Here is a 22431-nt window from a genome sequence, read left to right as displayed (position 1 = left end):
CCTGGCAATGAAAGCCACCCCTACAAGATCTTATAGCACTTCTTGGAGATTCTCAGGTTCAAAAGTCAAGTCAACTCTTCCAGTGGGGTATGAATCTTCTGATTTGGAGGCAGCCAACATGAACACACTTACCAGTTACTGTATACTATACTAGCATAACAAAAAGCAGACAAAGATTAAGCAGGAAAAGAACATGTTAAAACGTTTGCCCAGTAAAACGTTTGCCCCTAAGAGCTGGATTTAGCAGCTCTCAGAATAAAAAATGCTATAAACAAAGAGATTGCCACTCTTATATTAAACATTTGACCAGTAATTTTGCCTACACTGGAATAGAAGAGGATGATGGTTGGCACATCCCATTCTGAGCACTTGTTGATACAGCAAGCCTCAAGGGGATAATAAAAGTTTATGTGCACTTGCAATTCAACACATTAATAATGGTAGCCATCTTCTAAAGTGGAGAGGAAAATGAATTCTTACTTAAGTAAGTGAATTTGTGAGACAAAAAAGGGAACTTGTAACTACAGAAAACGAACTGTATATGATGGGTATGATGCATCAGTTCACACATAGTGGCAAGACAGAAGAATGAGTGGGAGGGTAGAGGGAGTTGGGAAAGAAACTGAGTGAAGAGCAGGTGTGATTTGAGAAGGGTGAGTCAAGGAGGCCAAAAATGAGTTGGGGGCAGGAGAGTTGACAAAAAAGAACCTTTGTGGGGAAAGGAAACAAACACACCCCTTGAATTGGAGAGGGATAGAAACCTTTCCTACTCAATTTTTCAGCTCAATTTTTAAGTTTAAGATGAATTTCTGCACCCTGGCTGCTTATTTTTCCAAAAAAGACCCAACAACCCAGTTTGGGTTTGTGATCATTTTAAAATTGCTATGTTCTAAGCAGTAAGAAAGGATAGAAAAGAAGTATGAAAAAGAAAGCCTGCTTAAATCAAAACAATCTGCTTGGATTAAAAAACAACAACACTTCAATGTTTGGAAGGAGTAAGTCACATAAACCAGAAAGTATAGAATATGTGGCAAGAAGGAAAGTTAAACACTGTTAAAACTGATGTTAAGAGTAGGGTGCTCTGAATCAGGAAGCAAGCACTGCAAACTAGCAGAACTACAATGGGCATAAATGAGACATGATTATCAGTGATGTGCTAAATGTAGTTCCTATGCTAATCTATGCCTAATCTATGTCTCAAAAACTCACTTACAAATTGTAAATGTCATTAAAAGCTCAAAGGTACAATAAAAATTGATTCCTATGCATATTTAATCATAAAAATATGCTGTTTTACTTTATTGTAAACAGCCCTATTTCTTTGAAATGAAATAAATACATTTTCCTCCCCAGAAAGCTTCTCTGTATATGCCATTTGAACATGTTCCCCAGTTTTCTTATAAAAACATACAATCCAGAAGGGATGCAGGCTTTACTCTATTCGTAATGACATCCATAAGCATATATAATTATTTAACGCAAGTTGTAGATAAGTCACAGGATACTTACCCAGGGTTCAGTAAGTGAATTGCTACAAGTTCCAACCAACAAGCATATTTATTGGATATAATAAGTCCCATGACGTTGCTTGATCCACCTGGGTGATAGTAGTTGTTAAGAACTTTCAAAGCAAATAATACTCCTGAATCAAAATGAAGCAGAAAAACATATTAAGAGAAATTCTCATGTAATATGAAAAACAAAGAACATAGAAGTTTTGCTGTTCTTAAAATGCTTCCGTGCTCCATTAAGTGTCATTGTTCACACTTCAAACAGATGAAAAAGGCAAACACGACTCCCTCAATTTTCTGTCAGTATTTTCTGCAAAATAATTTACCGGTATTTTGGTATGGGTTGTAGTGACAGATAAATATGAAAATCTAGCTGCATGTGCATTTTAATGATTTCATTTTGAGTTGTCATTTTTAAAAAAAAAAAATACGAGGAAGTATATCAACACAAGAATCTGGTTATGTCCTTCAAGATTATTTAAATTTAGGGCGCAATCCTAAAACTGCATCTGTTGAGATGATTGGGGAAAATGCATCATAAGCATGCCCACAAAACAGAATGAAGCTAACAAAATTAGTTATGTAACTGAAAATAAGTATGTTCATAAGTACCTTGTGCTCATCATGCCCTTCAAGAACATGATTTTAACTCCAACTACTAAATGCAAAGTATGATCCTTCTTTAGAAAAGCTAGCATTTCCAGTAAAAAATATTAATCTTGTGAAAAAGCAGTGGAGATATTACCTGAAAAGCCAACAGCACAACTCTGTTTGTATGAAGGAACATCCAGAAGTTCTGCAAGAGCAAGTTCCAGAAGCATGTACACAACTCCAATTAGCAGAGAAAATATTGTAATGATATATCCAAACCAAAAACTTCCAAGCCTCCTCTCCAACTTAATTCCTTTCCAAAGCAGGGAGACCATATTAAAATATAGATGCCAATCATCCACATGGTGAAATGGTGAAAGATACAAACGATGCCAATCTCTTCTGTAAAGACACTCGGTGACACTGATGCATGTTTTGTCCAGTCGTTTCATGGGTTGTAAAAAGAGAAAAACGTTTGCTGCCAAAGCGGCAAGTGTCACAGGTGGAATGTTAGAAACTCCAACTTGGAAAATCTGAGAAAGTAGCAGAAATAGTCCAATATTTGAACCTTTCTGTCTTCGGTGCATAATCACTTCTTTTAATCAAAGATACTGCCACTTGAATATTGCTGAAATCCAAATATAGACATGGAAGAATGGTAATATGTTTGCTATAATTATAATCAATAACAAAACTTTAAACAGGAAGTGCATACTAGTTTTCTTGTATACAACTCACAGCAATGGAGACAGGTTTTTATAAAACCACTAAATGTCTGTGGGGCAGGGGAATAAATTGGTAGTGGCTAATGTCATCTAAGAAAAAAAGTTCAGCTTCCTAAGTATGGCCCATATAAGAGAAGTCAGGGGAATAAGCAGCACAAGAAGAGCACCTGCAGTTCTGTAGGAAAAGTGTATTTCCCCCCAGTAAAATACAGGTGGGAAAACCTTTCCAGCCCAAGGGCCACATGCCAAAAGAAAAGTGGGAGAGCAATAAATGTTCATTTGTTCACACATCCCTCTCTATTCTCAATCCATGGAAGCAAGGAGCATTATCAGAATTCAATGAAACATTGCAGGCAAGCAAAAATATTAAGGAGGGTGCAAAATTGGGCTGTGAAGGAGGGGATGTGGCTGGGTTGGGGGTGCAGCCTGCTGAGAGACCCAAGAGCCAGATGGAGCCACCTGTAGGGCAACATTTGGCCCTCAGGTCTGAGGCTCCCTATCAATGTAGTAAAGCAATGAACAGTTCCGCTTAATTGTCTGCAATATTTATAAATTTTATAGAGTTGTAAGTTCTTTCAGTCAATAAATTATTCAATTACATTTCCATATGGTTAAAATGCTATTTCTAAACAAAGGATAGTACTTTGTTTTTCGCTAACACACACACATTTTAGCAAGGATCTTATAAGAGGCATCCCCCCTGTGTGAGAGAGAGGGGAAGAGGACTCTTTGGAGATGGCATTTAAAGAGAAAGAGAAAGAAGAGATTGTGTGTATAAGTATGTTGCCGAACTGGAGAAACTTCCTCAATTAATAAACATATCTTTAATAAATTAATATAACAGTCTTAGGAAGAGGTTATGATGACTTAACTGAAGTTTGTCAGCTCATAGGATATTTAAAACACAAAAATACTAAAGCTGTAATGTTTAATGGATTAATCTGTTATATATGCTTTGGAATAAACATGCAAAGAATCGAGTAGCATGAATTAGGAAACTTGATTTGATTTTAACTTTGCCACTGAAATCATTGACACTTGTTTATCAATAGTCCCATTTTGGCTAAATAGCTGTCATAACTTGGTATCCTAGTTCACTATCAGCATGTGATACTAAAGGTTGCATGCAAAAGCACATATTAAGAGGTCTTGGTGCCAAAATACACTAGAAAGAAAGGAAGGAAGAAAGGAAGGAAGGAAGGAAGGAAGGAAGGAAGGAAGGAAGGAAGATTTGATGCAAAATAGTGGGATAATAATAATAATAATTTTTTATTTATACCCCACCCATCTCGCTGAGTTTCCCCAGCTACTCTGGGCGTCTCCCAATTGAGGGCTAAAAACAATACAGCATTAAATATTAAAAACTTCCCTAAACAGGGCTGCCTTCAGATGTCTTTTAAAGATAAGATAGCTGCTTATTTCCTTCACATCTGAAGGGAGGGCGTACCACAGGGTGGGTGCCACTCCCGAGAAGGCCCTCTGTCTGGTTCCCTGTAACTTTACTTCTCGCAATGAGGAAACCGCCTGAAGGCCCTCGGCGCTGGATCTCAATGAATGTTCTTGCCCCCACTTAACATTTCCCTGTTCCAAACACTGGCATCGAGGATTGTAGCCTTTATCCCCCTACCCACAGGGTTCAAAACACAGGTAAGTATGCATTGTGAAGTAGCGGGGAGGGGGGAGGGGAGAAAAAGTGCAGATGAGAAGGCTATTTAGAGTGCAGAAGCAGCAGGAAAAAGTTTACCCCAGGTTACTTGTCTACCCCAAATTTTCCCCTCCCCAAACTGCTTTTCTATACAAAGTCCCACATCAGGGCTTGGTTTCACACATTTACACATTAGTCCTTGTAATGAATTGAAGCTAGAAACCAAAACAGTTATTCTGGAACACCTCTCTGGTGTTTTTGGAATGCAATGTTATTGTCAACATAACATTTCCAGCTACTTAAAACATTCTTCTTTCAACCTCTGCTTTGCTTATTAAAAGGTTAATGAAGTTTTAGACAATGCAGGATTTATTCTGTTTCCTACAATGATTTCCAAAATATGCCAAAGCTTTCAAAATGTACTTACAGAATAATCTTCAAGTGGATGTTTGTCTTTAACTTAAAACTGCCACGTGCCTACATTTTTGTCACCTACACAAGATAAATGTCTGCAACTACATATTCTAGGAATTTTATTGTTCTGCATAAGCTAATGAAAGATGCATGTTTAAAACTGAACAACAGTACTCCCATTTTCTTTGGTTAAAATGTTTGTGTGTGTGTGTGTGTTAGGACGCTGAAGAATCGTGCACAAAGAAAAATAGCAAAGTAATATAAGAAAGCAAAACAAGATTTTCATGGTGCACCATCTTGAGCTCCTAGAAGAAAAAGGTGGGATATAAATGCAGTAAACAGGAATAAGAATTAATAAAAAATAAATGTAAACTAAATAATTAACAAAGAGGTGCTCCATGGAGGGATGCTGGAGAATTCTGGCAAAAACAGAAACTGGAGTAGAAATTGCTGATGCTTGGCATATGCATTCCATGTCTGGAATGGAAAGGAGTCCAGTGGTTGCAATTGGTATTCACTGTTGTTGCTCTCAGGCCGTAAATTATATGCAGTTGATTACATTCCCCACATTGTGTTTTCCTTTGGTTGGTCATTGCTTGTTGTTGTTGTTGTTTTAAATGTAAGTTGCTTTTAGCCTTTTAATAATAAATAATATATAACAATAATAAAAGAAAGAAAATCAAGTGTAGAAAAACTAATCTGCACAACATAAAAATGAAACCAGATTACACGTGCAACTCCATCGTCTGCATGTTTACCTGGAAGTTCCACTACATTCAACCCTAAATCTGCACTAGACCAAGGCCTTAAATCACAATCCTAAACACACTTACATGGAACTAAATGAATTTAGGACTGGTTTTCAGGAGCACAACACTAATCAAAGCTATACTAACAATTTAAGAGTGCTTCATGGCTTATACAATCCACAGCAGAAAAAAATGGGATAACATTTGTAATCTATTCATTGGGTGTGTTCAGATGTCATGCCGCACTGAGCCTCAGGCTCAACCATTTCCCCTCTGGTTTGGCTGCAAGGAGTTCAGAAGCTTTCGTTTCTGGTTTGAATTAACCACAGTTTAGCGTTACATTCAAACTGTGATTAATCTGAAGTATGTGTTGTTGAAAGAAAACACCTTCATAAATCATAGTTTGAAGCTTCCTTGCAGTTTCAAACAAACCATAGCTAAAACTAACTACAGTTTAGTGTTAGATGCAACCTTTAATTGTGGTTAATCAAAAACTCACTGTGACGACCAAACACAGATGTTGCTTTTAAGGCAATACATTAATATTCAGCCCTCATGTGGTGCAATGGGTCAGTGCATCTGACAGTTAACAAAAAGGTTGGTGGTTTGAGTCTACCCAGGGACAGCTATGGGAAGGATTCCTGAACTGCAAAGGGTTGGACTGGATGATCCTTGGGGTTCCTTCCAACTCTACAATTCTATGATTCTAACAGTGCAATTATATACATATCTACTTATAAGTAAGTCTCATTGAGTTCAACTAGGCATATCTTCAGGTTAGTGGGTACAAGATTGCATAGAATCAGAGTTGGAGGGGAACCTAAGGGTCAACTAGTCCAACAGCTTGCAATGCAGGAATCTCAACTAAAGTACCCACGACAGAAGGCCATCCAACCTTTGCTTCCAAACTTCCGAGGAAGGAGAGTTCACCACCTCTTGGTGCGAGTCTGTTCCACAGTCAGTTGCTCGCAAGTATATCATGGAGGACTTTGTCAAAAGCCTTACTGAAATCAAGACGCACTATGTCCACAGCATTTTTGATTCACCAAGCTTGTAATTGCAATATAACTGGATAATGTTATGTTGGGTCAAATTCCAGAAACTTTTTAAAAAGTGCCTCTCCACACTAGTAGTTTGGAAGAGCTACAACATCTGATCCTAAAGACACAGAGCTATGGAATGATGAGTATTATGCAGGCATTTAGGATCTGTGCAGTAGCTTGACATTTTTTCCAACTCCATTTCCTTTTATCTTAGACTTTAATGAATAATGCTGTTTGATAGCTTGTTAAGACTCACTTGCTTTTCAGAACCATGCATGTCATAACTTGCAATGGAAAAGCAATGTGGTAGTTCAAAAGAAATCTTCCAAGGTAAATTATGTAAATAATTTGTAAGCATATTTTTGCTTCCAGGAGCTGAATCACACAGGGTGAAATTCATTTCAGCTGAATACTGAATATTAAATATAAAACAAGGGTCATTTTCTTAAGCAAGTTCTTGCAATTTTCTCGGCACTTGAGGGCTCACTTTTAAATGACAGATCTGCTTGTACCAGGATGCAGTCATTAAGAGACTCGCTTTAATCATCTTTGTGCCTAGGCCCATTAAGATCAAATTTCTATTGGACCATATATACTGGTGATATCAGTTTTGGTAAACTCCTGTCATAATTTTATCTTGCCACTACTTGTAATGTACCAGGGTGTAAGTCACATAAGCAGAACTTATGACTAGCATTACACATGATGTGTAAAAGGTAGTCAGATGTCTTATTTGTAACAAATTACATCACACTTACAGCATATATGCTAGTAACTAATTACTGTACCTGAACTTAGTAACTTAGCACAACTGCAACATCACTTCAGAAAATGCTACTGCAACCATAGATGTGGGTAGTATGTAACTGAAAAGTTATCCAAAAGGGTTCTTATGTTTTTCTAACTTAAAACAGGCAAATTAATACAGTACAAATCTGGCATATTTTGAAAATGCCTGGCAGATTTGAAGAATACAAACAGGATACAGGTTATTACATTGAAAACAGAGTAAGATTCTTCACTGGCAACAGAAAGGCACTTTGCAACTTTCACCTGCTATAGGATCGCAGTAGAGCAATAAGCAATGCAAATGCATACCTTTGACATTAGTTTGATCAAGAAATAATGGCAATCTCAACCTGACAGAAGCAGTAAATTCCATGTACCTAGAATGAAGGAAAGAATGAATGGGAGAGATCAGGAACATTAATACCGAGAATATTAATACCTAGCTCTCCACCATTATCTTGGCTACAAAATTTAGCATAGACTTGATTACATATGTTGCACTTGGGGTTATTAATGACTTCTCATTTTTTTGGAGGGAGGCAGGGAAATAACTGGCAGATCTCTTTACAACAACGCTAATGAAGAGGTGTAAGGACCAAAGTAAACGTGACACAAGAGATATGTGAATATTAATCCCCTTATCCCCCACCTTTTACAAGGAAGAGTCTGTCAGTGGGCTGAGAGGAGTGTGAATTAGGGCTTACCCACTTTTCTTTTCTTTCCTCTGCACTTTCCAAGCACAGTCCCTGCTTTAAAGCTCCATGTGCTCTTTCTGTTTGCTCTAGTGAAACTTTCCTCATGAAACCCATTCTTTATCGCTGAATCAGAGCAAGTGGCAATCCATGGAAAACCTGAATTGCTGTTGGTTGCGCTTCAGCTATAGAGTGGGTTTTCACAGGGAAAGCTCTGGGGTGGGGGTGGGGAAAGAGTCATTGGACACAGCTGGACACAGAGCTTTAAAGTGCAGGCCTATGCTTGGAATAGGAACGCGGGTGGCGCTGTGGGTTAAACCACAGAGCCTAGGACTTGCTGATCAGAAGGTCAGCGGTTCGAATCCCCGCAACGGGGTGAGCTCCCATTGCTCGGTCCCAGCTCCTGCCAACCTAGCAGTTCGAAAGCAGGTCAAAGTGCAAGTAGATAAATAGGTAGAAAGGTAAACGGTGTTTCCGTGTGCTGCTCTGGTTCACCAGAAGCGGTTTAGTCATGCTGGCCACATGACCCGGAAGCTGTACGCCGGCTCCCTCGGCCAATAAAGCGAGATGAGCGCCGCAACTTCAGAGTCGGCCACGATTGGACCTAATGGTCAGGGGTCCCTTTACCTTTATGCCTGGAATGCTAAGTATGGATAAACCCTATGATAAGCTATGATACTGGAAGACTGGCTAACTCATTTTTCCCACACAATTTTCTCAATGGGAAGCACCATCCAACATGGTAAATGTACAATGTACAAATTGTACAGAATGTACAGAATGTACAAATGTCCATGTGATAAGAGCAGTATGCTATTGAGTGCAACAATGATAACCAAAACAGCATCAACACAGAGCAAATCCAGGCACTTGTGCTACAATAGTAATGGAAATCAAATTTAAATACTGTAGTGGCAAGTAGAGGAAGAGTGAAGAGCCAGGAAGGTAGTTTGTGCTACTAATTTAACACCCCATTGTAAGAAACTAATGCCAAATATTAGGCTCTTTGTTGAAAGCTGTCAGGTTTTTATAGCACAACAGTGTTTCTGGCAGGTTGTTTTAAATCTTAAGTATTGTTTGCTTAGCCCCCACCACATACCTTTATTTATTATAATTTATTACTTGTGGAGTGTTTTCCACTGTGAGAGTAGCCCAGCACTATCATTCTCTGCCTTTACATCGGAGACAAAAATCATTTTTATTTACCCAGGCCTTTGATTCTTAATTTGGTAGCCTTGTTTGTGCTCACCCTTTAGTGGGTTAGGCAGGATTTATCATTTCCAGATATATGGATAAGAATTTTTGGTTGTTTGTTGCTGTTTCTACCTCTGGTCTTCATGGGGGGGGGGTTGCCTTCGCTCTTCTTTTTAAGTTGCTTTGAGGCATTTGGCACCCAAAGCAGCAAATAAATATAGCCAACGAAGACAGCTACTACCGCTCATGAATAACTGAGCCTGTTTCAGAAGGGCCTTTCTATTTGGGCAAACTTGTGGACGAAAGGCGTTTGAGGCGAGGGGCTGGTGAAGTGTTTTCGGTTTCAGACGCCTTCCAGGCATGGCCAAACTTGGCCCTCCAGCTGTTTTGGGACTAAAATTCCCACCATCCCTGACCACTGGTCCTGTTAGCTAGGGATGGTGGGAGCTGTAGTCCCAAAACAGCTGGAGGACCAAGTTTGGCCATGCCTGCCTTAAGGAGCAGGGCGAGGTAAGCAAGGCAGGTGGACCCAAGGCTGAGGGAGGGGGGGCACGTCTCCCGACTCCTCAGTCCGACGGCTCCACTTTCCCTTCATGAGAGGGAGGGACAGGGAGGGAAGCGGCTCCCCACCACTTCACACGCTCAGGTTAGGCTCCTGAGCGGGACCGTCGCACGAAACAGGCGCTCCCCCTCCTCCCAAAAAAAACTTACGTTCTGTGAGCGAGCGCGCGGCTGCAGGCGGGAAAGAACAGCCGCGCCGCCGCACCACGTGACTCGCCCGAGGCCCAATCAGAGCCCAGGCAAAGCAGAGGGAGCACTGTGATGATTCATCACTTTGCCCCGCCGCCTCTGCGGCGCCCCCGGAGCGCTTCCGCGTCGCAAACGAGCATGCGCCCATCAGCGTCACGCGGGACTTGCCGCATAGCGCCTCCCCCCGTCCCGTCTCCCTCAGTTGGCTAGAATAACTGGAAACGCCGGAAAGGGAGGGGCGGCTGCCTCAGTGCCGTCTGAAACGCGCCTTAACTCGGAAGCGGACGTCAGACGCGCGCTTTGAGGGACAAAAACTTTTTTTTAGAAGTGTTTCTGATCAGCTGGTGTGGATCACCACCGTTTTATTTGCCCTGCCGCCTTTCCTTAGTTCAGGCATGGCTAAACTTGGCTCTCCAGATGTTTTTTTTGGGACTACAATTCCCATCATCCCTGACCACTAGTCCTGTTAGCTAGGGATCATGGGAGTTGTAGTCCCAAAACAGCTGGAGGGGCAAGTTTGGCCATGCCTTCCCAAGGCGGCTTGCAACGAGGAAAGGTTTGCATCTTTCAAGCATAAGTCATGAACAATAAACAAATCAAAAAGTACTCCAGCAAATTTAACAATTCTCCACGTAAATTGTGGTAAGATCTAAAAAAAAAAAAAAAAAAGAGATACAGAAAATTTTGTTATCATAGGAAAAACAACAGCTGTTCAGCAGCTTCAGCTTTTGTAGCTGGAGTTAGAGCTCCACACTGGTAGGAGCAGGTCTAGGATTCACAACCCAGGGAGTATTCGCCTCATCACCCCTTCTTTGCCCTGTAGGAGTTGCTGCCCTACCTGGTCCACCATCCTGTTCTCACAGGGGCCACCTAGGTGCCTCTCTGGAATGTATGAGCCTTGTAGAATTTTAAGTCCTTTTAGGGATGTCTTTTCTCCCTATCCTGCCCTCACCTTCCCAGGTGAGGACAGGAGAGAGGACCTTCTTGATGGCTGCTCCCAGATAGCGGAAATCCCTAGGCTGGCCTCTTCTTTGCTTTTCTTTGCCAAGCAGGCAAGGACTTTTTTGTTCCAGCAAGCCTTTGGCCACTAACTGGTGGTTGTAGCAGGGTCTTATGAGGGCAAGTGTTGTACGTGCATGTGCGTTACTTTCAATGTTTTGGTGCTGTGTTTTTAAATTGGGTTACTTCTTGTTGTTTTAATTATATTGATTGTATGTTTTTAGCTGCATCTGTTTCATTTTATGTTGTAAGCTGCCTCGAGTCCTGCACTGGGAGAAATGCAGTATATAAAATTGTTGTTGTTCTTTAGTCGTTTGGTCGTGTCTGACTCTTCATGACCCAATTAGTTTTAAAATAATATAGGACGTTTGAAAGCAGGAGCTGAGAGCATGACACAGCCCACCTTTAATATCAGATGAAGAAGAAACTTGCTGAAGCACACCTTGTGGTGCCTTGTAGGGGAGGGACAGAATATACAAGCCAGAGAAGGGAGCAGTGTTGCTGGCCTCTCTCTTGCTTGCCCTCTCTAGTCACTTCAAGAAGGAAGGTTTTGGCCCATGGTGCTGACTTGATAGAAAATGCTGGCAGCCACCTCCATCCTCTTTCTGTGGACAGAGGATTGTGGACCGAGGGAGCAAACACCTCATTCAATCAGAGTTGCTTATCTAAGCCCTGTCTGGACAGCACAACAGTGGGCATTCAGCCCAGCAAACCAAATCCTGCCACGCCACTCAGAAAGAGATGAGGGAGAAGTGGCGGCAGCAAGGACTAGGCAAGACATCTGCTGCTGCTGCTGCTATTATTATTATTATTATTATTATTATTATTATTATTATTATTAGGGTTAGGGATAATTAAGAACACAAAAACAAATACATTTCAAACAAAGACTAAAACTTGTAGTGAAAGACCCATTTATCCAGCTGGGAAAGCCTGTCAGAACAAAAGTGCTAACTTCCCTGTGCTAACTTCCCCTAGTTAGATGCCCTTTGGGTAGTAGGGCAGGAAAAGCTAAGCCCAGTAACAGCCATCCAGAGGGAGGAAGCAAAAATAGGGGCACCATCTCTGCAGGCTCATTGCCATCTCTTTGGGTAGTATGGTGCTGGCAGAGTTGAATTCCCACCACTGCACAGCACAGAAGAACTCTGGTGAGCAACAGATCAGTCAGCCAAGTATTTATTATAAGCAAGCAACCATTAAAGCACAAAATATTTTTAAAAAAATACAAAATCACAACATCAGAAGAACAAAGGAAGCAGCAAGCATAGTAGGTTTAAGTGACAGAGGAGTGAGAGACTGAGGTGTTGCATATTCTATGACCATCCCTTTCTTGCATTTCCCAGGGAGAGGAAGGACAAGCAAGCAGAGAGAAGTGAGAGAGCAGGTAGGAACAGCCACCACCAGACAATTGGAAATTGCAGAGTTTGGAGAAAATGAAGGATAAGGTGCGAGACTGGTTACATTATGCTCAGATTAAAGAAGTTTTTAAAAATGACAAAAAGTTAGGGTTCCAGGTGGAGAAATCGAAGTTAGAAACAGAATTGTTAGAACCAAAGACCAAGGTATTATCTAGAATGTATAACTTGCTGCTAAAGTGGAATACACAAGACGAAATGGTTAAATCGGCTATGATAAAATGGGCACAGGACATTGGGCATAACATTATGTTTGAGGACTGGGAAAGGTTGTGGACCACTGGGCTGAACTTCACCGCATGTAATGCTCTGAAGGAAAATGTTATGAAAATGATATATAGATGCTACATGACCCCAGTTAAACTTGCCAAAATATACCATTCGTCTGATAATAAATGTTGGAAATGTAAAGAAAATGAAGGAACATTCTTTCACCTCTGGTGGACATGCCCTAAGGTGAAGGCCTTCTGGGAAATGATATATAATGAGCTGAAAAAGGTATTTAAGTATACCTTCACAAAGAAACCAGAGGCCTTCCTTCTGGGTATTGTCGGCCAGAAGGTGTTAAAGAAGGATCGAACATTTTTCATGTATGCAACAACGGCAGCAAGGATTCTCATCGCAAAAAACTGGAAAACTCAAGATCTACCCACACTGGAAGAGTGGCAGATGCAGCTGATGGACTATATGCAACTGGCCGAGATGACCGGCAGAATCCGTGATCTGGGAGAAGAGAAGTTGGAGGAAGACTGGGAGAAATTCAAGATGTATCTACAAAAACATTGTAATTTGGTTGAATGTTAAGAAGGATGCTAGATTATAAAAAACTGGTCACCACTAAACTAGATTTAAATTTGATGATAAGTGAGACTAAAGAAAATATAAATTTTTTTGGAAGAAGTGCTAGATTATATTTGAATGAGTGGACATGAGATTGTAAACAAGTTGATAATTTGTTTGGAAAAAATTTTTTAACGATGTAAATGGGAGCGGGAGACGTGAGGGAGCCCAAAGAAGTGATGAAATTGTTGTGATAGAAGTAAGATTGTTTATTATGTGTGCATTTATATTTAAAAACCTTAATAAATATTTATTTTAAAAAAAAAAAAAAGGAACAGCCACCACCTTCTTTTGAAGTGCTTCTGGACAGTGGCTTAATACTGTAAACAGGTTATTCAGACGTCACAAGGGGTAACTGGCTACAGAGTTTTTGTTTTCAATTCAGCAGATTTTTTTTTTCCTGAAAAGGGTAAAGCCAGATTAAATGACCAGGAGGGATCCAAGGTGGCATCTTGATGCCAACAATGTTCTATGGGTGCTGCAAAACAAACAAGCAAAACACCTGCACACGTGAGGAGCACTCACCCCAGAATAAAGGTCTATCCAGAAGTACCCTCGCTCATACTCCTCCTCACACTCACCAGACTTCAGAGGGGCGTGCGTTCCAGAGGACTTTAAAAAAAACAAAAGTATGCTTAATGTACCGTGTAGTTTCACCTCAAGTTAATGCAAATATGATTATAGTCTGTAGAAGATGCAGCACGCCCTGGAAAAACATAGAGTGTAATTTGAGAGCAGCAGTCAGGGCAGGTGCCTGATGACCAATCTGCGTCAGGAACATAAGAGGATTGTTTTTGTGCTTCAGTTACCTCGAGCCAGGGGGTAAAAAACCAAACCCTAAGACTAGCAGTGGTACAAAAAATATCAGGGACGGTGCAGGAAAAGACTACTGTGCATTTCTGAAAGGGTGAGATTTATCCCACGTGTTAAGATTTCTGGGTGGAAAAGAAGATACAGTCCTCCTAGTTGTCAGGCAGGAGTTGATAGTCTCTTCTCCCTGCCCTCTGTTGCCCCCTATGCCTAGAATTGCCCAGAAGACTGATGTTTTTAAGACTGGCTCTGCTCCTGGGTCTTTAACAGCAGCCTGCTAGATAAGAAGTTTAACATATGAAGCTTTTCTGAACATAAAAAACAGGAACCCTTCTGGATCAGGCCCTTGGTGCCCATGTAGCTTGTTCACAACAGTAGCTAACCAGATACCTCTGTGAAGAGCAAAAGCGCCCATTTCCATTCCAGGAAAAGCTTCAGATTGCTGTTAAAGGGCCAGGCACTGGGAGTGGCCACCCAGCTGGCAACACTTTCCTACCACAATAGGCATTTAGCAGTGGAGAGACTGGTCTAAGGCTTTGAAAATTCCTTCCTAAAAACTAAGGGTATTGTTAGAGGGTGGGTATTTTGTGCTAGACCTCAGATTTCCTTACCCTTTTTTTTTTTTTTTTTTTTTAAAAGGCAGGTCAACTTTGACAGGTGGGTGAGACCACTTACCTGTCAATCATTACCTTTTTGCAGGGTTTGACTTCATGCTTGAATTCCCCAGGGGGAATTCACACAGCCAAGCCAGGTATGCATCTGTCTTCCTGAAACTTGGCAACATGTATGACATCAGATATGGGGCACGTGGATGTGTTTTGGGCGAGATGGCCTCATGGGCCAAATGGGGAAATCTGAGAGGCCACATTTGGCCCACGGGGTGGAGGTTCTCCATCCCTAGTTTACAGAGTGGCTGGGCATGCTGCAAACTGGTGAGACCTCAGCTACCCACTGCCTTAATTTGCTCAAATCACTAAATTCATACCTACAAGTGCTCCCCAAGAGAATCAGGGGTACGCAGTACCAGCATCTCTTTTGTTGTTGTTGTTAAAAAGTGTGACACTTACTGTAAGAACTTCACGATGAGTACCAGCATCTATTTTTCTAGAAAAAAAGCACTGGTACCTACACATATAAATTAGCATATGCAAAGCTTATGAGAATTTGAGTCTTTTAGTGTGCACTCCTATGGCCCCTGGGAGGGCATTCCAGGGGACACAGAATACATCAGATCAATGACACTGAAGGGGACGCGGGTGGCGCTGTGGGTTAAACCACAGAGCCTAGGACTTGCCGATCAGAAGGTCGGCGGTTCGAATCCCCACGACGGGGTGAGCTCCCGTTGCTCGGTCCCTGCTCCTGCCAACCTAGCAGTTCGAAAGCACGTTAAAGTGCAGGAGATAAATAGGTACCGCTCCGGCGGGAAGGTAAGCAGTGTTTCTGTGCACTGCTCTGGTTCTCCAGAAGCGGCTTAGTCATGCTGGCCACATGACCTGGAAGCTGTACGCCGGCTTCCTCGGCCAATAAAGCGAGATGAGCACTGCAACCCCAGAGTTGGTTACAGCTGGACCTAATGGTCAGGAGTCCCTTTACCTTTACCTATGACACTGAAGAGCCACAAAACTGGAAAGGGAAATCCGGTATCAGATTCCCCCTCCTCAATGCTGTGGAAACCTCCAGTGCCCAAGCCAACAATTGCTGGGTCCCTGCTTTTGCAGGGCTGGGGACTTCAGTAGGACCAAAAGAGGGTGTATCAAGGGAAGACCAAGAACATACACCCTCAAATCAATGGGTGATTTAGACCAGCTCTGTAGCTGGTTTTAATCTCATCCAGGCATTTCCACCCCATTTGCCCCAGAAGAATGTTTCTCCAGTTTAATGTCTGCCTTGCCTGGGAGAGGAGAGGATGCCAGGGCTTTAGATAAGGCCGTTGAATCACCTTCAGTTTTTACCTGCTCTGCCTTAGTTTGGTTTAAAAACCTAGCATCACCTTTGTTAAAATGTATTTAAAAGGAAGCCTAAACTATTGGTTTCCATGATTTAGGAAATGTGATTGTGCTGCTAGGTGACCTACGAGATCCCTACCAACTTTGGTGCTTAGAATCTAAATAGGGATTCTTAATACTTGCAATTATAACAAGAAGCATGACAGTATGTCATTGTACCAAAAGGCACAGGAGCACAAGAAAAGCAAAAATAGAAAAATGATGTCTTCAGAGGAAAGGGAAATTTACTAATTTTGAACATGTGCAGCTGTGTTTGTGACTTCCTACCTACATATAATAAAAAAACCATTGCAGACAGCAATAGCACATTCATATAAGTGATAGACCTCATGCCAGGCACTGTAATTGCTATTTGCAAAAATCTTTTCATCGGCAACTGTACAAGACGTGATTGGATACTGCAAATTCTACTAGTTTATTGTATTTGGTTTTTTTAAAAGTGTCTTACATTTCTATGGTAAATTGCCTTTCCGTATGTTATAATATATTATTCTATGTTGGGTATTTCTCCCTCCTCTCTGAATTTCTCCCTTCTGTTATTATGAAAGTATGATATACAGTTTACCTAACAATTGTGTTTTACATTTTTCTCCATTGAAATAGAGCCAGTGGGCTACTGCCAGACCACCTGGCATGAGATTGTTCTTGCTTTCCTGCTTTTAATTAAAATCTTGGCTATGGTAGCTTATAGGAAATGTAGCTAAATTCAGGCTGGTAGTTTTGCAATGTTTTCTTGCCTCTTTTACAAAGAAGCCACGGGATATCTGAGCACCTCTGGTCATCTATGCAATAAACCTCCTCCTAAGACTGTATGCCTGTTGTTGGGCTTCAATTTGAGTTTTTAATGTTTTGTTTCCTACCACATTGTTCCTAGCAGTCTCTGTTCAGTGTGCTTTGCCCCGCATGCTGCTCAAACAGTACATTCATGCTCCCATCTCTTGATTATTGGACTGTTTATTGCACTTTGGAATAGGCTTAGGATTTTATTTTTGCACAGCTGTGTCTTAGACAGTGTTATGTTTGCTGGGTTTGTAACACCTTTAAGCGAGATTAATTGGGAAAGCTTGGGAAACAATACAGCTGCACAGAATTGCAAAACAGGTAGGAGTGTGACCAAGTCAGCTAATGGTGAAATGGGTCTCTTTTTGTGAATAGGGATAAATTGGTGGATGTGCACATAATTAGATTTCATACAAGAGACACATTTTTTTTATTAAAAAAAAAAAAAAACTGTAAGAAGGAGAGACATGAAAATTAATAGGATGAAATGTTTGTCCAGACAATTAGTACTAGAAGATCATTATCATAAAATTAGTACCAATTCTGTTAGCAACCGCTTTCTGCACTATCTAAAGAAAGCAGAGATCTGTGCATATCTCACATGCTACTTACATAGATATATTGGCTGGTATAGAAATATCCTATTTCAAAAAGCTTTTTAGTACTGTATACAATATAGTTCTGTTGTATTGTTATGAGTTAGGAGGTGGGGTAGGCTGTATTGTTGGAATAACAAGACTATTGGTAATGACCCCTAAGTATGGGTCATAAGGGTAACAGAGGAAGTGGCTCTGTGCCAGAAAACAAATGGATGCCCCTCCCCCTCAACTCACTAGTGGTTAGAAGGACAAAAGTCAGAATGGAAGTGTGTGAGAGCTGGAAGCTAGAAATAGATGGCAGGCAGGCACATGTGAGGGAGAGACATGTTTGATTTCTCCTTCAGTCCAAGGCTTGTGGCTATGGGAGAAGCCAGACCTTCTAGGGGTGTTAATGCTGTGGGCCCCTTCATCCTAAGCTCATGTTGTATAAATAAACCATATATCATAAAGACGCCACTGTCTCTGCTGTCCCTCATTCCAAGGAAGCTGAATTCTGGGTAAGCGCCTGGAATCTTGCACTGCTCAGAGATTTGGGTGGTGTGCCATAGTATTAATGCCAGGATGCTCTTCTGTAGAAAAGGTAATAGCTTGTAAAATGTATTTCTTGTATGTTCCAGGATAACTCCTCTATGTGGATGTGGTAGCAAGTAGCTCAGAGGGCTTCTTGCCATTATAAAAATTATAAAAAATCTATGGTGCAGCTCCATAGATCTCTGCTGAAGGAACACTGTGAACTGCAAAATTCTATTTTAATGATGGTTATCATAGTTTCTTGTAACAAAAAGTTCAAAATAGGTATCAAGTAAGAACTGGGGTGGGACGCAGGTGGCGCTGTGGGTTAAACCACAGAGCCTAGGACTTGCCGATCAGAAGGTCGGCGGTTCGAATTCCTGCGATGGGGTGAGCTCCCGTTGCTCGGTCCCGGCTCCTGCCAACCTAGCAGTTCAAAAGCACAAAGTGCAAGTAGATAAATAGGTACTGCTCCGGCGGGAAGGTAAACGCCGTTTCTGTGTGCTGCTCTGGTTCGCCAGAAGCGGCTTAGTCATGCTGGCCACATGACCCGGAAGCTGTCTGCGGACAAACGCCGGCTCCCTCGGCCAATAAAGTGAGATGAGCGCCGCAACCCCAGAGTCGGTCATGACTGGACCTAATGGTCAGGGGTCCCTTTACCTTTACCTTTTTAAGAACTGGGGTGGGGTAGATTGCTTCCTCTAATAGTGAACACAGCTGGTGAGTATCAATAGGACTATAGTCAAAGTGGGGTCACCGAGAAGCAAGAAGAAACCAGCATGCTTGGAGGAAACCCAAGTTTTGTAAAAAGCCCTCCCCTCCAACAAACAGGAAAAAACAACAGGGCAAAAATTCCTCCTCACCTCCCAAAAAAACAGCCTAGTGTGACTGAGTATGTACAATGACCACAGAATGCTGGGAGGAAAGATGGAAAATCACAGGAGACTACCTTGAAGGAAGCTGACTGGGTGAAGCCCGGAACAGGAGCAGTCTACGCTGTAACATTTTATTGCAAAACACACTAGTCACTGTCTGGTCTAAAACCATGGCATGGTAATAACTGAGGTTTTGCACAGTTGTTGCTTTATATCTATGATAAATAATGATAATAAGCGTAACAGACCATTTTGAGAAATAAATATATGAATAGCAGTACTGTCTGCTAAATTTTAGTTGAAAGGAATGATGGCACGTCCTTAAGAATCATGGTACAATGTGAATCATACAGCACACAGCCAGAATTGGATGTAAAGAAGTCTATTTTGTGTGGCACACAATTTGGCTGTTTGTAGAAAAAGTTAGCCCTTGACCAAAGTATGTAATGGAATTTGTATGAAAAATGTATTTTACCTTTCCAAAAACATCATGCAGCTTGGGATACAAGAGACACCATTCCTAGAAATGGGGTGGAGATAGAATGAAAAGACAAGAATTTGCCAAAGCAAGCAACTGGCATATTCTTCTTTTTTGAAAGGAAGAAAAAAAAGAGTACTTGCCGGAATAGCAGAAAAGCTTCGATATATATCCTTTAAGGTAGGCTTATTATATTTTAAATCTTTCATTCTGCTAATGTTTAATTCATTCTACTTTTCCTAGCCATTTATTCAATTAACTGAAATCAAAACCATTCCAGAAATAAACCTATGAGGAAAGTGCACATGGCCAGACATTTCCCTTTATGATTATAACTTTTGCAACTCTTTCATGTAATTACATCATTTGTCTTCTTGCCATTCAACAGCAAACAGGAAGTTTTCTCCACCACAATCCAATTACCCCTGACTATACATTTCTAACTGAGGTCCGACATGCCCAAATCATAACCTTCCTCTTTGATGTTCATGTTGCACTCAAAGGAAAATGAAAACTTGTGGTTATGGCACTGACTCAGAAATCCGGGTTCTTGCTTTGGATCCATCAAAAAGTTTCAGCATATTTTTGGCCAAATGATTCCCACCCACCCCAAATCCCACCTTTTTATTGTGCATATGGTAACCAGGTTTGATGTGTAAAATATTGATAAGTGCAGAGGAGAGGTAAGAAAGGATAGAAAAGGAAAGGAATATACCAATGTGTGTGGGGGGGGGGGTAGAATAAAGCCATACCATTAGCAAATACAAGCTCATACCATGAGGTTTCCAAGATAAAAAGTGTGTGTTTTTTTGTTTGTTACACTGAAATAACTGTACAGAGTTTGTGAAATTTGCCAAAATATTTTTTTTTTAAAGTAAAAACAAAAAGCCACAAGCAAGGACCTAGGACAGAGGTTGAGCAGATAATTTGGGGCGGGGGTGGGGTGAAAAGCGTGAATAACTTTTACTGTCAAGGAGCTTGATGAACAGGGTGCATTACACAAAAGGACAAAGAAAGGGTGATTTAATCACAGGTTTTGGAAACTTGGATGGGTGGGAAATGAGAAGAGGCACAAGGCAAAAGAACACTTGTTTGGTCATGTTTTTAAAAATTGCCTTTAGTAATGTGCCACCATGGCTCTTTTATTTAAAGTTTTATGTACTAGGGCCTACCTGCCTGGATCTTTTTTTTCTTTTTCTTCAAAAATGTTAACATATCCAGATTCTTTCTAAGTTTATGACTTGGCGGTGGTTGCTGTTAGGAGACAGAGTTGCCATCTTACTCTCCAAGGAGAGAATAGTTAATGGCTTCCCATTAGGAAAAGCTGCCAATTCATCAAAGAAAACAGAACCTTTTTATTATAACCCCCCCCCCCGAAAAAAAACCAACAACTATATTTGCCCAGTTTGGAGACAAGTTCTTTGGGCCAAGACCAGGAGACATCATCTTCTCAAAGGCTGCTTTGTTTCCTGGCAAATGGATCTTCAACAAACACAAACACAAAATACCCCTATGTTTTCCAGACCCACCCCAGCAGTCTCTGAAGTGATGCTGAAAGCATTTTAACAGTCACTCTTCCAAAGTTTAATTGTTTTGTCGTTTTCTAGAGCTGCTGAGGCAATGATGTTCTCTGTTGGATGGCAGGCTGTAGAGATCACAACATCGGTATGCCCTTGCAGCTTCTGTACAATCTCTTTCGTTTGGAGGTTCCAAATGTAAACCAGGTTGTCCTCTGAACCAGACACGATCCACTTCCCACCAGTAACCGAGAAGTTGGCAAAGATGCAGTACTTCTCGTTCTTGTGGCCTGCGTAGGTCTTTAGGCACTTTCCTTTGCTGTAGTCCCAAAGCTTAAGAGTGTTGTCCAGCGTTGCCGCTAGAATATATTTGCCATTGGGAGAGAACTTCACAAAAGACACAGGGGGATTGTCATCATCAATCAGTGTTTTCAAACACTGTCCTGATGCTGTATCCCAGATTCGGCAGAGGCCATCATAGCTGCTGGACACTATCAGGGAGCCATCACGGTTAAAATGCACCGCCGAAACTGGGTCAGAATGGGCTGGCAGGGTTTTTAGGCACTTCCCGGTTTTGACATCCCATATCCTCACACTCTCATCAAACGATCCTGAGACGACGAGGTTGGACTGCGGGTTGAAATTGCAGCAGAAGACGTAGTTGCTGTGCCCCTTCAGGGTTTTCAAGCATTTCCCCGAGCTCACATCCCAAATTTTGAGTGTTTTGTCATCTGAGGCAGATACAAGGAGGTTTGAATCAGATGACCAAGCGACATCAGAGATTCCCAGCTTGTGGCCAGATAGGGTTCTCTCAAATTTGCCGTCATAGGCGCCCCAGATTTTTATAAGCTTATCGGCCGAAGAACTGGCCAGCCACTCCCCATGGGGACTGAATTTCACTGATGAGACAGCTTTGGTGTGTCCTGCCAGCGTGAACTTCAGGGCATAGTTTGGTTTTACAGGGGCAGGCTTGCTCTGATTGGTTGAAGAGGAGGGTGTCGATTGTGTTTTGGTTGATTCTGAATCTGGCTTCTTCTCTTGCGTTGCCATGGCTGTGGAAACTAGCACGCCAGGATCTGGCCACTTCACGGGATGGAAGTGCAAGCCAATTCAAAGGTGGGTGTCTCCTACAAGAGGGCTGGGGCAACTTCGGAGCTTCAAATTCTCCACTCAGCTGCCACCTTGGGGACCAGTCACTGCAGACAGAATAGGGTGGTGGGCGGAAAGAACCACCCACTCCACTTTGTGCTTCCTTAAGGCGCGGCTAGAGGCTCCGCTTTCTCCGCCGTTGCATCCACCGCAGCGCTCCGCGGGAGAAGCAGCAGCGGCTGCAGCTCTCGCTTGAGGAGGAGGGGATACCCAGGGCCTCGCGCAAGCGCACTGAACAAACCCGGCTGGGAAAAAGCGACGCGCCACTCACGGCACCCGCGCTCGCTTGCAGCTTGAGGAAAAGCGACGGTGGTGGTGGCGGCGGCGGCCCATGCGCATGCGCTGTGCGC

General features: G+C 41.9%; 1 protein-coding gene and 1 pseudogene across 4 annotated transcripts in view; both read right to left on the bottom strand.

The window, feature by feature from the left end:
• The window catches only part of RHBDD1 (rhomboid domain containing 1), a 34135-nt gene extending 23963 nt beyond the window's left edge, over positions 1-10172 (bottom strand). Inside the window, exons 1-4 of one of the 3 annotated variants that reach the window (XM_081861648.1) lie at positions 10065-10172; positions 7777-7844; positions 2257-2730; positions 1510-1642 (exon numbers count right to left, since the gene is read on the bottom strand). In XM_081861648.1, coding sequence (XP_081717774.1) covers positions 1510-1642; positions 2257-2689 — 566 coding nt within the window. In that variant the 5' untranslated portion in view covers positions 2690-2730; positions 7777-7844; positions 10065-10172. The remainder of the gene's footprint in view (positions 1-1509; positions 1643-2256; positions 2731-7776; positions 7845-10064) is intronic. The other 2 variants (XM_081861646.1, XM_081861647.1) reach the window with 2 other exon arrangements.
• A 10658-nt stretch (positions 10173-20830) lies between these two features.
• Positions 20831-22214, bottom strand: LOC309341794 (WD repeat-containing protein 5 pseudogene; annotated as a pseudogene). Its single transcript has one exon. The product of its transcript is annotated as a WD repeat-containing protein 5 pseudogene (transcript).
• Positions 22215-22431: the final 217 nt, after the last annotated feature.

The sequence above is a fragment of the Podarcis erhardii genome (assembly GCF_964252035.2).
Source record: "Podarcis erhardii genome assembly, chromosome: 5".
Lineage (NCBI taxonomy): Eukaryota > Metazoa > Chordata > Lepidosauria > Squamata > Lacertidae > Podarcis > Podarcis erhardii.
This window is presented reverse-complemented; position numbering and strand designations above follow the sequence as displayed.